Source organism: Pogoniulus pusillus, chromosome 15, assembly GCF_015220805.1.
Source record: "Pogoniulus pusillus isolate bPogPus1 chromosome 15, bPogPus1.pri, whole genome shotgun sequence".
NCBI classification, from domain to species: domain Eukaryota; kingdom Metazoa; phylum Chordata; class Aves; order Piciformes; family Lybiidae; genus Pogoniulus; species Pogoniulus pusillus.
In genome coordinates, this window is record NC_087278.1 from 14228873 (window position 1) to 14242590 (window position 13718).

General features: G+C 39.6%; 2 protein-coding genes across 3 annotated transcripts in view; one reads left to right on the forward strand and one right to left on the reverse strand.

Moving 5' to 3' along the window:
- SYCP3 (synaptonemal complex protein 3) lies at positions 1–10184 on the forward strand. The gene is made up of 8 exons (XM_064155464.1): positions 1–935; positions 3723–3798; positions 4838–4872; positions 7512–7629; positions 8258–8357; positions 9104–9202; positions 9693–9797; positions 9941–10184. The coding sequence occupies exons 1-8, from the start codon at positions 809–811 to the stop codon at positions 9992–9994; spliced, it is 714 nt and encodes a 237-aa protein (XP_064011534.1). The 5' UTR covers positions 1–808; the 3' UTR covers positions 9995–10184.
- The window catches only part of CHPT1 (choline phosphotransferase 1), a 22463-nt gene continuing 18601 nt past the window's right edge, over positions 9857–13718 (reverse strand). The window contains exons 8-9 of one of the 2 annotated variants that reach the window (XM_064155462.1): positions 13524–13634; positions 9857–10020 (exon numbers count right to left, since the gene is read on the reverse strand). In XM_064155462.1, the coding sequence (XP_064011532.1) occupies positions 9976–10020; positions 13524–13634 (156 nt within the window). In that variant the 3' untranslated portion in view covers positions 9857–9975. The remainder of the gene's footprint in view (positions 10021–13523; positions 13635–13718) is intronic. The other variant, XM_064155463.1, reaches the window with a different exon arrangement.

Genomic DNA, 13718 nt, shown 5'->3' on the forward strand with positions numbered 1-13718 from the left:
TCTGTGTGCACAGTACTTGGGCAGTGAAAATGACTTCCTTGACGTCGTACCCTAGCCTACATACATCCGAACAACCTCGTTTGCATGTTTTTGTGTGTCCTGAATGAAAAAGTAGAGATTTCTTAGAACAAAGGGTAGGACCGGCTTAGAGCAGGGGAGATTTGAAGTTCAATGCTGCATCTGCCAGACGGGCCCGGCCCGGCGCGACGTTGCCGCTTCTGAGGAGCCCGTGGTGGGCGCTGCTGTCCGTGCGCAGTGCCGTGTGTGAGGGCCGCTCCGCTTCCCGCCTTTTCCCGGAGCGGCCGAGGCGGGGCCGCAGCCTGTCTCGTCCCTGCCGCCTTCTCGCCCGCCAGAGGGGCAGGGGTACGTAAGGCAGCTTGCGGGCTGCGATTTGGAGCGAGGGGTTTGGGACCGAGCAGCGTTCTCTTTGCCGCTGGTGAGTCCTCTCCGTGTGAGGCCGCAGGGGCGCTGTACAAAGGTGAGACCTTAAGAATGGGGAAGAGGCCATCGGTGAGCAGAAGGAGATGAATAAAAGGCTTGGGGCCGACAGTAGGGAACAGAGATACCGTGGTGGCCCCTCAGCCTTTTAGACGCCAGCGGCTTCCCTCAGAAATCAGATGTGCTCTAAGTCTCCCTCGCTGCTTGAGATAGAAGCAGATGGACACCCACGATGAAAAGCCCCACAAAAAAATCTCGGAAGTACTGGTTTATTTTACATTTTCTTTTGGCAGGATGAAAAAAGGAGACCAGTTTCTTAGAAAAAATCGTTGTTAAATACACTGTAACAGAGTAGGAAGAAAATCTCATTATGGCACCATCAGGAAGAAAGCATGGAGGAAAAGCTGCCAAACCAGTGCAGGAACATCGAGCATTACCTGCTTACGACTTTGAGGAAAGAAAAGAGCTAAGTGGATCAGAAGAAGATATTAGAGAAGGTGTGTATTTAAGGTATTTTTGTTCCTTTGTTTAAAGTGAAGGTTACAGTATTTCTGGCTGTGAATAGAAATGAAGACACTTCCCTGTTAGTGTGGTTCATAACACTTGTGACAGTTTGCCCTTGTTGTGTTATGTTGATTGGTTAAGAGAACACAACAGCTCTGTGTGGTGTGCTACTGTCTTAAAATTATAGATGGACTATGTAACAGAGTAGGATTTTGTTATGTGATTTTTTCGCCTTATTTTAATGTGGTCTTTTCATCACCTGACTTCCAATAACACTGTGAGATTAGAACAGAAGAGCTCTGCTTGCTTGTATGATGAGCTGAGTTGGGTAGGGGAGTTAGAGACCTAATGCTGGGAGGGTTGAGAGTAATTCAGGAAGAATTCTTTGCTTCAGTCTTTACACCTAAGGCTGAACTCTCCTATGTACTTCAGACTCTGGATGAAGGAGGGGAAGCCTGGAGAAGGGAATGGGCCAGTGCAGACTGGGTTAGGGATCAGTAATACAAATTAAACAAGTCCATGGGGCCTGATGGGATGCACCCAGAGGTGCTGAGAGAACTGGCTGATATTATTGCTCTACCACTCTCCATCATCTTTGCCAAATTGTGGCAGACAGGGGAGGTGCCTGAGGACTGGAGGAGAGCCAATGTCACTCCAGTCTTCAAAAAGGGCAAGAAAGAGGTTCCAGGGAACTATAGACCACTCAGCCTCACCTCCATCCCTGGAAAAACGATGGAGTGGCTCCTGCTGGAGGGCATCTCAAGGCACTTGGAAGAGAAGAAGGTTATCAGGAGTAGTCAGCATGGATTTACCAAGAGGAAGTCATGCTTAACTAACCTGATAGCATTCTGTGATGCCATAACTGAATGGGCAGATTCAGGGAAACCAGTGGATGTAGTCTACCTTGACCTTAGCAAGGCCTTTGACACCATCTCCCATGACATTTTAGTGAGCAAGCTGAGGAAGTGTGGGATGGAAGAGCGGACAGAGAGGTGGGTTAGGAGCTGGTTGCAAGATACAGTTCAGAAGGTGGTGATCAATGGTGCCAGGTCTAGCTGGAGAGCTGTGACTAGTGGTGTCCCCCAGGGATCAGTGCTGGGGCCGGTCCCGTTCAACATCTTCATCAATGACATTGATGAGGGCACAGAGTGTCTGCTCAGCAAGTTTGCTGATGACACCAAGCTGGGAGGCTTGGCTGATACAGCTGAAGGCTGTGTGGCCATCCAGCGAGATCTGGACAGACTGGAGAGCTGGGCACAGAGGAACCAGATGAAGTTCAACAAGGACAAGTGCAGAGTCCTGCATCTGGGGAGGAATAACAAACTGCACCAGTACAGGCTGGGAGGTGATCTGCTGGAAAGCAGTCCTGTGGAGAGGGACCTGGGGGTCCTGGTGGATAGCAAGTTAACCATGGCACAGCAATCTACCCTTGTGGCCAAAAAGGCCAATGGGATCCTGGGGTGTATTAGGGAGAGTGTGTCCAGCAGATCAAGGGAGGTTCTCCTCTGCCTCTACTCTGCTCTGGTGAGACCTCATCTTGAATACTGTGTTCAGTTTTGGGCTCCCCAGTTGAAGAGGGACAGGGATCTGCTGGAGAGGGTCCAGTGGAGGAATATGAGTTTGATTAGGGGACAGGAGGGCATGGCTTATGAGGAGAGGCTGAGGGATGTGGGGCTGTTTAGTCTGGAGAAGAGAAGATTTAGAGGGGATTTGATAAATGTTTGTAAGTATCTGAGGGCTGGCCAGGATGGGGAGGACAGGCTCTGCTCACTTGCTCCCTGTGATAGGACAAGGATCAACAGGTGTAAGTTGAAGCACAGGAGGTTCCGCCTCAACACAAGGCGAAACTTCTTTACTGTAAGGGTCACAGATCACTGGAACAGGCTCCCCAGGGTGGTCGTGGGTCTCCTCTGGAGCCTTTCAAGGCCTGTCTGGATGTGTTCCTCTGTGATCTGTGTTAGATAGTATTGTCCTGCTTTGGCAGGGAGGTTGGACTCGATGATCTCTTTGGGTCCCTTCAAACCTTAACATCGTATGATCCTAAGAATTCGAACCAAAGAAAATAAAGTGGAAGAAGCAGAGAAAAATGAGGGGAAAAGAAAAGAAGTTAAGCAATGCATTGTTGTTTCATTTTGAGGGCATGTAAAAAAAAATTGCACTTCAGTTGAAATGCAGGTCTTATTCATCACATTGTTTTTTGTGTAGTTTGATATAACTCCATTTCCCGATTTAGCCTCAGCAGGGTTTGTTTCTCTTAGTATCTCCTATCATTTATTTGTTCAGACTAAATTACCCCTGCCCAGTTAACAGAAATATGATAGTCATATATTTTTTTTTAAAGAATATACATTTCTGTTTGTGATTTTGCCTTTTTTAAAGGTCAGAGTACACAATTTCAGTATTTATTTTAAAAACTACATTCTTACCAATTGGACTTTTGCAATATGCAAAATAGGCAGTTATTTATTGTTTTTCCCATGGTTGATGCATTTTGATTTGGGAGTAAGGGTGTAGCGGGGACAGAAAAACAAAGCTGGTTGAGACTAGTCTAGAGGAACTCAAGGCAGTGCCAGCTCCAATATAGCCTTGCAGGATTCACTACCATCTGTCAGCTTGAGATTCAAAGTTTTAGGAGCTGCATGTATTATGGATGGGAACTGAGACCCATGAGAATGTTCAGAGAAGTAGCATTACAGAAAAGTAATTACACTTTAAATAACTCAAATGATATCCCCAAAGTAGAACTTGTTTTTGTAAGTCTTTGTCAAATTTGTATTAAGGTGAAACACCAGTAATGGACAAGCATGGAAAGAAGAGACCTTTGGTCAATACTCATGTTGTTGCAGATGATGTGGGGTAAGGTTAGAATTTACTTATTTAGCTATTTTTCAAAATTAGCAAGTTTTGAATAGGTACCTGTTTAAGTTATTTACTATGTATGTTTTGCCTTTTTTTATTGTTAGAAGTTGATTCAAAAAGCAGGTGACATAGTGTCATGGGTTTAGCCAGGGCAAGTAGCTCTAGGTAAAAATGTTACATTTTAGAATTAGTAATTCCATGGTTTCCTTGTAGATACTTTTGAACATGCATTAAAATGATATATTTCCACGAGTCCTTAAAATTATTTTAAAAGGTGATTTAAATTTTAGCCTACATTGTTGATAACTTATTTTTGTCTCTCTGATATTAGCTACTTGAAGATGCTAACAGTGCTTCAGGTGATCAAACTATTGCATGAAAAATAAATTATCTTTACAGATAAAATAATATGAAATTTCAGGGGGTTTGCTTGGGTTTTGGCTGTGTGGTTTTGTTTTGTTTTGTTTTTTCTAACTCTTCTGGAAAAAAAGTGATACTCTGTAGAGCAGATGCTATAAAACCAAGATAAATATTTTCTTTACCTACCATGTGTCTTTATGGACTTGTCAGCTATTGTACCACTGCCTTACATGCCAGTGTTATCATCTTAAAAGTCTTGTAAAATCCAGGATAATATTTGTCTTGGATTTTTCTTACTGTGCCACTCATGCTAACTTTCATGGACTTGTTTTCATTTGATGTTCCAGGTACCTTTAGTGTTTGTTTTCCTTCTCTGTTTAAAGAATGTTCAATTTTATTTACTGTCATCCTTCCCTCAAGACCATTTAAATGCCTAATACTGCCTTTTTACTGGGGAGGAACTTACCAGATTCTAGTGAGTTTTTTTTAAAGCAACTGATTCTAAAAGAGAGACTCCCCCATATCAGGAGAATAGGAGTGTCACTTTTTGGTCTTGCAGGGCAGTAACAGCTATTTGCAAGTAATAGGCACATGAATAAACTTAGCTTTAATCATATGTAACAGGTCTTTAAAGTCAGAAAACAAGCGAATAAAAATTTTGTGCACTGTTTTGTAGGGGTGAAGTACAGAATATGTTGGAAAGATTTGGAGGTAAGTATGTTTACATTGTAATAAATTAAAAGCCAGTTCATGTTTAAGTTGCAGAATTGGCAGCAGTTCTCTACCATTCCTTACCTGCCCATGACAGGGAGGTTGGATTAGATGATCTCTAGGGTCTCTTCCAGCCTAAGCCTTTCTATGATAAAATATTCAAGACTTTATACAAAGTTGTTGTAGCATGTGTTCAGTATTTCTGCAAAGAAAAAAAACAACCTGATGATTTTTAGAAAAAAATACAAGTTGTATCTAAGTAGAGCAAAGAGAAAGAAGGGAACACCTGCATACAAATAAGATGTATTAGTCTAGGTAATTACAAAGGAAAAAAGGAAACATGCATGAGTGCTTTTGACTATCAATTCAAATTTCAAGATGAAGTTTAAGAGGTACTGTTTATATTGTAGAGAAAAGGGACAATATGAGTGAGATGTTACTAATTTTTTTGTTGCAGTGACATAGAAGAGCCTGGGTAGTGCAAGACTTGAGTGAAAAATTAGAAGTAGTTAATAGAAGCAGTTAAATGGAACAAAATAGTTTAAATTCTAGACAAGGAATTTTGGAAGAAGTGTAGTTGTACAGAATGAGCTAGATAGTAGATGGTACTCTCTAAGAAATGTAGAGAAGAGGGAATAAGTAGAGAAGATAATAGGAAAACAAATAGAAGTTTCTAGAAGAGCTAAAGAATGTGAGCAAGTAATGCTAGTCATCTAGTGATGAGAGGTTTTATGCATGTTGCCAAGTTGGATTTAGTTCAGTCATAGTCAGAGCCTCAGATGGATTTACTTGCACTTACATTTCCAGGGGGAATGGTTTTAAGCTGCAGTAAAGTAGGTTTAGACTGGGTCTTAGGAAGAAGTTCTTCAGTACAAGGGTGGTGAGACTCTGGAATAGGTTGCCTAGGGAAGTTGTGGATGCCTTCTCCCTGGGGGGTGTTCAAGGTCCAGCTGGATGAAGCCTTGAGCAGCCAAGTCTAGTTGAGAGGTATCCCTGCCCCTGGCAGGGAGATGGGCGTAGATGATCTGTAGGGTCACTTTCAACCTAAGCCAATCTATGATTCATTGCATACTTAACAGCTGTTTAATACTTCCATTGCATGCACAAGGAGATGCTGTATACAGTCATTACTTGCATGTAAATCATAAGGAGAAAAGAGAAATTAAATAAATTCCATAATTAATCCATGAATTGCTGCTAAAATACATATTGGAATGATTTTGTAGATCTAGCAAACTAGATAGGAAGACGATTTCAATATTGGAAAGCTAGGATTGCTTATTATTGGAGACTCAAAGGTAGGATGGAAGTAAGGAAAGTAAATGGATCAGAGGATGCTCTGAGCTCAAAAATAATAGGTTTGGCATTATCAGGGGCAGATGCCTCAGCAGATTAGAGAGAGGTTTGACAGAGGTTTCCTGAAATCTACAGTTATATTTGTATTGCTGTGCTGACCTTAAGCTATGATTCCTTGAATTTTCAGACATAAATTAATGTGAAACAAACATGCTAACTTACATTAACTTAAATACTTTTAAGCTCTCTCCGAAGTATGAAAATATTTTGTCATTCATTATGTTCACAGTGAGAGTAATCACATGCTACCTTTATTTGGAAATAGAAGTAATCCAAATATTACCCTGGAACATGTGTTTTTCTAGAAAAAAAATACATTTAAAAGTGTCAGCATAACTAAATTCCTTGAAGGTCTGCAAACTCTGAGCTGGTATTGCAGTCATGTAGCTTAACTATCAAAGATTTTTACTATGTGACATAGAAGGATTGGAAAGGACCTCTGGAGTCCAACCTCCCTGCCAAAGTAGGATCACCTAGGGCAGACCACACAGGAATGTATGCAGACAGGTCTTGAAAAGTCTCTAAAGAAGTAGACTCCACAACCTCTCTGGGCAGCCTGTTTCAGTGCTCCATCACCCGTACAATAAAGTTTTTTCTTATATTGCGGTAGAACTTCTGTGTTCCAGTTTATATTCATTGCCCCATATCCTATCACAGAGAACACCATTCAGAAGACATCATTAGATACTAAAGAGCAACGTGTCCATATGCAGTCAGGTTTGTGCAAGGTGTCCCTGTCTTTGAAGAATTTACAGACTGTGAGATACGCAGTGTGAACTGATACAGTGCTTCTGGTGTTGGAAGCATATACATGTGCTTCTTGTATGATGGTATAATATGTTAGAAGTTCATGTTGGGCTGATTTAAGCATACATAATAGAAGCACTGCAGCTACTCAGACTGCCGAGCAATTTCAGTTCTCTGTGTGTGTCTACTCAATGTCTCTACTCTGTCTACATCATTCCTGCTAACATTCTTCCCAGAATGAGAAAAGGTAAAGCAAAGTCACAGCCTAGTGGGTCTTGTTTGGTCTGGCCCCTGAGACTCCAAGCAGATGCTGGAGTAGTTGGTGTGTGAGGAGATTAGGGAAGCAGCTCTCACACCAGTGCCAACAGCAGCTTAAAGGGCTCTGAACACAGCAGCCAGAAGCCTGGATCATATTAGCTTCCTTCCATTAGAACTCACCCTATTTGCTTCTCCAAAGCATCACTCATCAGTGTTTTTAATGAAAGAGACAATGTGTTTTGGTATGCTTGATTTCTAAGTATTCTTTGTTTTTTTAGCTGACATTAACAAGGCTCTCTTAGCAAAGAGGAGAAGATTAGAGATGTATACAAAAGCCTCACTCAAAACCAGTAACCAGAAGATAGAACATGTTTGGAAAATGCAGCAAGACCAACGGTAACATTTACCATTGTTATTCCAAATTGTGAAGTCAAATTCCTTTTTGTGTCATAGTGTGGATAGTTGGTCCATCTTCCTGAGTTAAACAGCAAGCAATGTATCTACTAGCTTAAATATTTCCTCAGGTCCTCTGTTTCTGCTGCCTCAAGCTGTGTCCACTTGGTTAAATGGACAGTACTAGTTCAGCATAGTGCTGATTTCAATGGAGAAACAAATATTTAAGATTTGGAATTTTAAGAGCAAGGTATCTTAAAGAGGTAGTTTTACTTTTGCTTTATCTTTTTGGAAAATTGCCTTTGATGTTGGTTTTGTCTTTTAAACCAGCGTTGATATTTTCCTCTTCAGTTGGAATTTCCTGACACCATTAGGAACAAGAATTGTAGTTTTTTTAACCTGAGTTTTGTATGATTGCTGTCTCCTTATAGATACATAACCCACATAGGCTCAGGAAGTGTGTGTGTGTGTGTCTGCATATTCAGTTTTTCACAGCATACTCAGGCTCAGCTGTCAGAACAACTGTAAATATGGCAACTCATTTTATTCTATTCCATGTATGTGTTGAACCTTGAAGATTGCCTTGCAATTAAGAGCATTTGTCATACTTATGGCTAGTATCTGTTTATAGGCTGAAGCTCAATCATGAGTTCTCCCAGCAGTTCCTGAATTTATTTCAGCAATGGGATGTAGATTTGCAGAAAGCAGAGGAGCAGGAAGAAAAACTAGCGGTGGGTTTTAAGCATGATATGATTTCTGTGGTGTTTTCCTAGGGAGGGAGTATTGTTCTGACACTCAAAAAATGTGAAAACACTTTATGCAGCTTAAACCAACATATGATTGTTTGCCTCAATTAAAATCATTCAAGTGTGGTGGCTCTCAACATTGAAATATTTAAGTTTTGAAATAAGGTGGAGTGCAATTCTTAATTTCATTGCGAGTTTATAAATGGCAGTAAGTGATGCCCTAGGCCAGCATACAGCTTGAGAAAAGATGAGAGCATTCATAGAGAAGGAAGGTGTGTGCTGTTCGTGGACTAAAGCAGTTGTCTTTCAGAACATGCTGCTTAAAAATATGCCTGCACCTACAATAAATGCATGAGAATTTGATCGCTAAATAGAGTATGAGCTATATACAATGCAATATATAATAACATGTTGCTGCATCTTTAGTCCCAGTGCATTTGCAATTTTTGGTGTTCCCTGGGTAGCAAGTTTCCTGGGATATCCTCAAGAATTGTGTTAACAGCAGTCTTTGTAGGATCTCAGAGGGATAATTCAGGTCGTAAGGGACTTCAGGGCTTAATCCAATCTTTAGTCTTTCCCTCATTAGCAAGAACAAGGCAGAGATCTGTATTACATAACCCAGATTTCCAGTGAAGGCATAATTTCTGATTCTGATAAATGATGTTGGTGTTGCTGCCCAAGCACTTTCAGTTAACTAATGCAATTACTTTTTTCTTTTGCTTCTGATGCAGAATGTGTTTCGTCAGCAACAAAAAGTTTTTCAACAGGCAAGAATAGTCCAAAGTCAGAGACTGAAAACCATTAAGCAACTCTATGAGCATTTCTTAAAGGTAGGAGAATTTTTTTTCTTAGAGGGCAACTATGATTATTATATCACTTAAGAAAAGGGAAGATAACCAGCAACCTTTATTTGGCTTATCTGGGGACAAATGTGCAAAGAGAATGAATGGAATTTATTATAGTCCTTACCTCGAGTCTCCAAGCTTGCTGTAATATTAAAACCCTATTGTTCCCAACATAATCTATTTAATCTTTTCTTGTAGAACTCTTATCTTTACTGAAAGATAGGCCTACTAGGTGAGATCTCACAGCTGCTGAGTGGAAGGGACCTCTTCCTTCACATAGTCTATATTGTTTAAACAGGAATGTAGATTGGAGTGCAAAGTCCTGTACTATCGGTGTGTCAAGCTTGTGACAAAATTCAATTATCTGACCTCTGTTGCTGTAAAAATTAAACTGCAGTCTGAATCATGATTTGTTTGTTTTAAATTAACCCTTTGACATTGAACACTTCTAAATTAAGATTATTCTTAACTTCAGAGCATGGAAGAGCTGGAGAAGACCAATGAAAATCTTCTAGTTGGTGCACAAAGTGAACTTCGCAAAGAAATGGCTATGTTGCAGAAGAAGATTATGATGGACACCGTGAGTATTAGATCTGTGAAGAAGTTAGTTAAATGCAAAAATAGAACATTCTATAAAAATGTCCTTTGACATTCATTTAATTAGCTCCAAGAAACTGTATTGATATGGCATTTGTTCAGTGTTATCTCCTTTTCTTGTACCAGCAACAGCAGGAGATGGCAACTGTTCGCAAGTCTCTTCAGTCCATGTTATTCTGATGGCTCATTGGAGAAACAACTTGTACCTAAGTAACATGATATAAGTACAGGCATTAGCCATGGAGAAGTATGTTAAGATTTGAATGTTTTAAAGTTCCTAATAATTAATCTTTTCATGGATTGTTCTAATCTTCTTGTATGAACATGTATTAATAAATTTATTACTCTGGAGGTTATGGACCCCAAACAATTCACTGTCTGTCGAATTAATCTTTAACTACTTAATATTTCCAATAGCATTGGACTGGTTGAATTGTTTCACCTTTTATAATGCCAAATCATAACAAGAGGAGAGCTTTTACAGCTTTTAAATCATAACTTTAGGCACATTGTGCAAATAGACGCATTTTTCCCAAGCTGCAGACTTTAAATGCCAAAATGATGAAAATCTTAAACTGCTCATATACCAGCAGTTACAGAGGTTCACAGAGCATGACACAGCTCATGTGAGATTCTTTCAAGATGATACTATGGGAAACTGAATCTTTTTAACTCTTTGTTAGGCTGGCATTGTCTAGCAATCTCTTACTAATCTCTGTACTATTAAGGGAGTTATGAACTGCTGTAATTCAGCTGAAAAGCAGATTTCTTTTGTTGAATTGTTAGCTGTTTCACAGCTTTATGTGACATATACTCCATTAAGCCAAATCAACATTATGTATTTCAGACTATATGGTTCTTGCAGAACCACTGCTAGAAGTAAATTATCTCATTTATTACTATATTAAAGTTATTGCATGCCTTTGAGATCACAGAATCATGAAGTTGTTTTGGTTGGAAAAGACCTTTAAGATCATTGAGTCCAACCATTACCTAACTCTACCAACTCTGGCACCAAACCATGTCTCATCTCTTCATCTTTTAAACACCTCCAGGGATGGGATTAAACCAGCTTCCTGGGGACCCTATTCTTCTGTGTCAAATATGACCTTTTGCAATTCCATATGATTAGCACTTTTAGGGAGGCATAAGTTTTAAGGATAAAGGATTTCATGTATCTCATTACAGTAAATCATTATCAATTCAACACTTGGCTTAGCTCATATACAGTTTGTTTTTACAGAAAGCCATTATGGCTAAGCCACCTTTACAAATTAGACAGTTCCTAACATATTTAAGGCTTAGATTTAATACAATTACAGATAAAGAAAAGCCATCCACACAGCCACACACACCAATGTTCTGTTTTCATAACAATGTATTTCAAAGCCAGTGCTTACAGATACTTCTCCTCAGCTTAATACCACTTCTTATTCAGAATCAAATCATTTGATGGTGGTCATCCAGTTATGGGAGCCACATTAAGAATATCTTACCAAAATTTCAGCTATTAGGTTGCAAGAGAAGCTTAACAAGCAACTGGCATGGATCTCCTGCATCAGCAAAGATGCAGGGAAGAAGTTACATTGCTAGAATGATGCTAATTTGCTACTGTGCTGATGAGTCTCAGCCCTCTAAGGATGATGAGATGATACTTATGAAATGCAGTTACCAGTGTGTGCTTCTTGTTTTCACAGTATCACAGTATCACAGTATCACAGTATCACCAAGGTTGGAAGAGACCTCACAGATCATCTAGTCCAACCCTTTACCACAGTGCCCAAGGCTAGACCATGGCACCAAGTTTTCTGTAGCAGGTTACTTGTTAGTATTGACTCAGGTTTCTGGTTAGTATTGCTTCTTGTTTCTGCTTTTCTGACAGATTTCTGCATTAGTTTCCTATCATGAACATCTCTCAATCATATCCTTAAAAGTACTTAATACCTATTGGTACATGGCACATTTTTGTGCATTCTCTCCCTAAAAGAGGCTGCCTACATCTTTTCATCAGTCAAACTGATACAGTCTTTAACGTCTTCTCTTCTATTTGTTCATGGCCTAGGTTCAGTGCACTTGCAGATGCCATGTCTTCTGCAGTCTCAAACAAGTGTAGCAAGATTAATTTGGAGCTCATGACAGTGCTAGTAATTTGGCCGTTACTGTTACCCATAAGTGTCCCAGCATATGCTTTTTGGCAGGAGTGTGGTAGGTGGCACCTTTATTCCCCCCCACATTTAGCAGACAATACACCATTTCTAAAGTTCCTCGAGCACCTCACAAAGCCTTTTTGAATTAATGTGCAGCTGGAAAGCTGCAAGGATAATATTTTAAGAACAAACCATAGCATTCTTTATTGTACAGTTCAGGATGGACTTTATACAGCTCAGCTACATATCAGCAACTGCAAGCAGTAACGAATACTTACATTCAAAAGCTTCTTACAAAATTCATATTCTGAGAGTACCTTTTCAAATGAGCCTAAGCTTACTGGGTTTGTTTACAAGTCATGATTTGCTCATACAGATAATAAACTACTTTTGTTCAGCTTTTCTCTAATGCAAACAGCCCTTTAGCTAGCCCCATTATGTTAGTCAGTGGGTCTGTTCTTAAAAGAAAGAAAAGCTGATAATGGGCCCGATTTCCTTTTCTGGACAGTTTTACTATACAGTACAATTGGTTTAGTTCCATGCAGTTTTGTTTGGATAAAGTACACTGATAGCTACAAGAAAAAAATTACATAGATAAGGTAGATAAATGCAGTAATAGCAAACACACTTCAGAGGGAATTATGGATGGGATGCATTGTCACAGTCAAAACAATCACAGTCATTTAAGTTTATGAATTCATTTTGTCATTCACTTGTATAGTTCACAGATATAAATTAGGATAAAGTCACTGTCCTTGAAGTGCACCCTAGAGTCAGTCTAGGTCATGTGTACCATGAGGCAAAAATTATGGACACAGAACCTGACCTTCAAAGAAAAAAAATAAACTACAGCTATTAAGTTATTTACTTAGATGCTAGAGAATGCATGAATCCTAAAGGCACAGTATTAACAGTATTTTGAAATAGAAGAAAATTTTCCTGAGCTCTACCTCCTTCATCCTGTTGATCCAGTAGCCTGTTCTTCAGAAATAGCAGAATGGATTGAGTAGTTTTACCTCATGGATGCCTCATTTTAACAGTCCTAACACTGCAGTATGTATTCATTGATACCTCTGACTACCTCGTCACAGCAGTTCCAAGAATATTAAGAAACTAACTCTAGAAGATTAGTCAGGTGCTTTAGGGGAAAAGTGAGATTCCTCTTTGACTTCTGGTTGGTAGCACTTTGATTTGCAGTCTACATTCATCAGACCAAAGTACAAAATTAAGGTTTTTCAACGGGAAATGGCAAAGTTTCAAATGTGGTATCATGGTATGAAATGGCAGCTGCAATGTCTAGAATACAGGGGGAAATAATACATCCTGGTTCAGAAGTATTCATCTCAATAGAATCTGCAGGACTTGGTATTTAGTAATTCTAATTCATTTGGTAGTCTGTGGCATAGAGTGAGCTTTCTCATAAAACTCTTTAAAAAAAAAAAAAAAGCTTAATGTGTCTCCCCCTCCCCCCCAAAAAAAGTAGTCTGCTCTTCATTCAGCATTCCCCTAACTGCTTCTTCTCTTGTCCTTGACCTATTTAATCAGTCATTATGGTTCTGAACCTGTTCAGGAGCTTGATGAGATGAAATTCTGAAGACATGTATATGAAGATGAGCAGCAATCTGCAGGCATACACCAGTAGCATATCTCAGCATATCAATCAAGGATATGAACTTCAAAAAAACAAAACAGAACAGATTAAAAATAATGTATTTTAATTGTTCCACCTATAAATTAATCTACATTTTAATCTATCC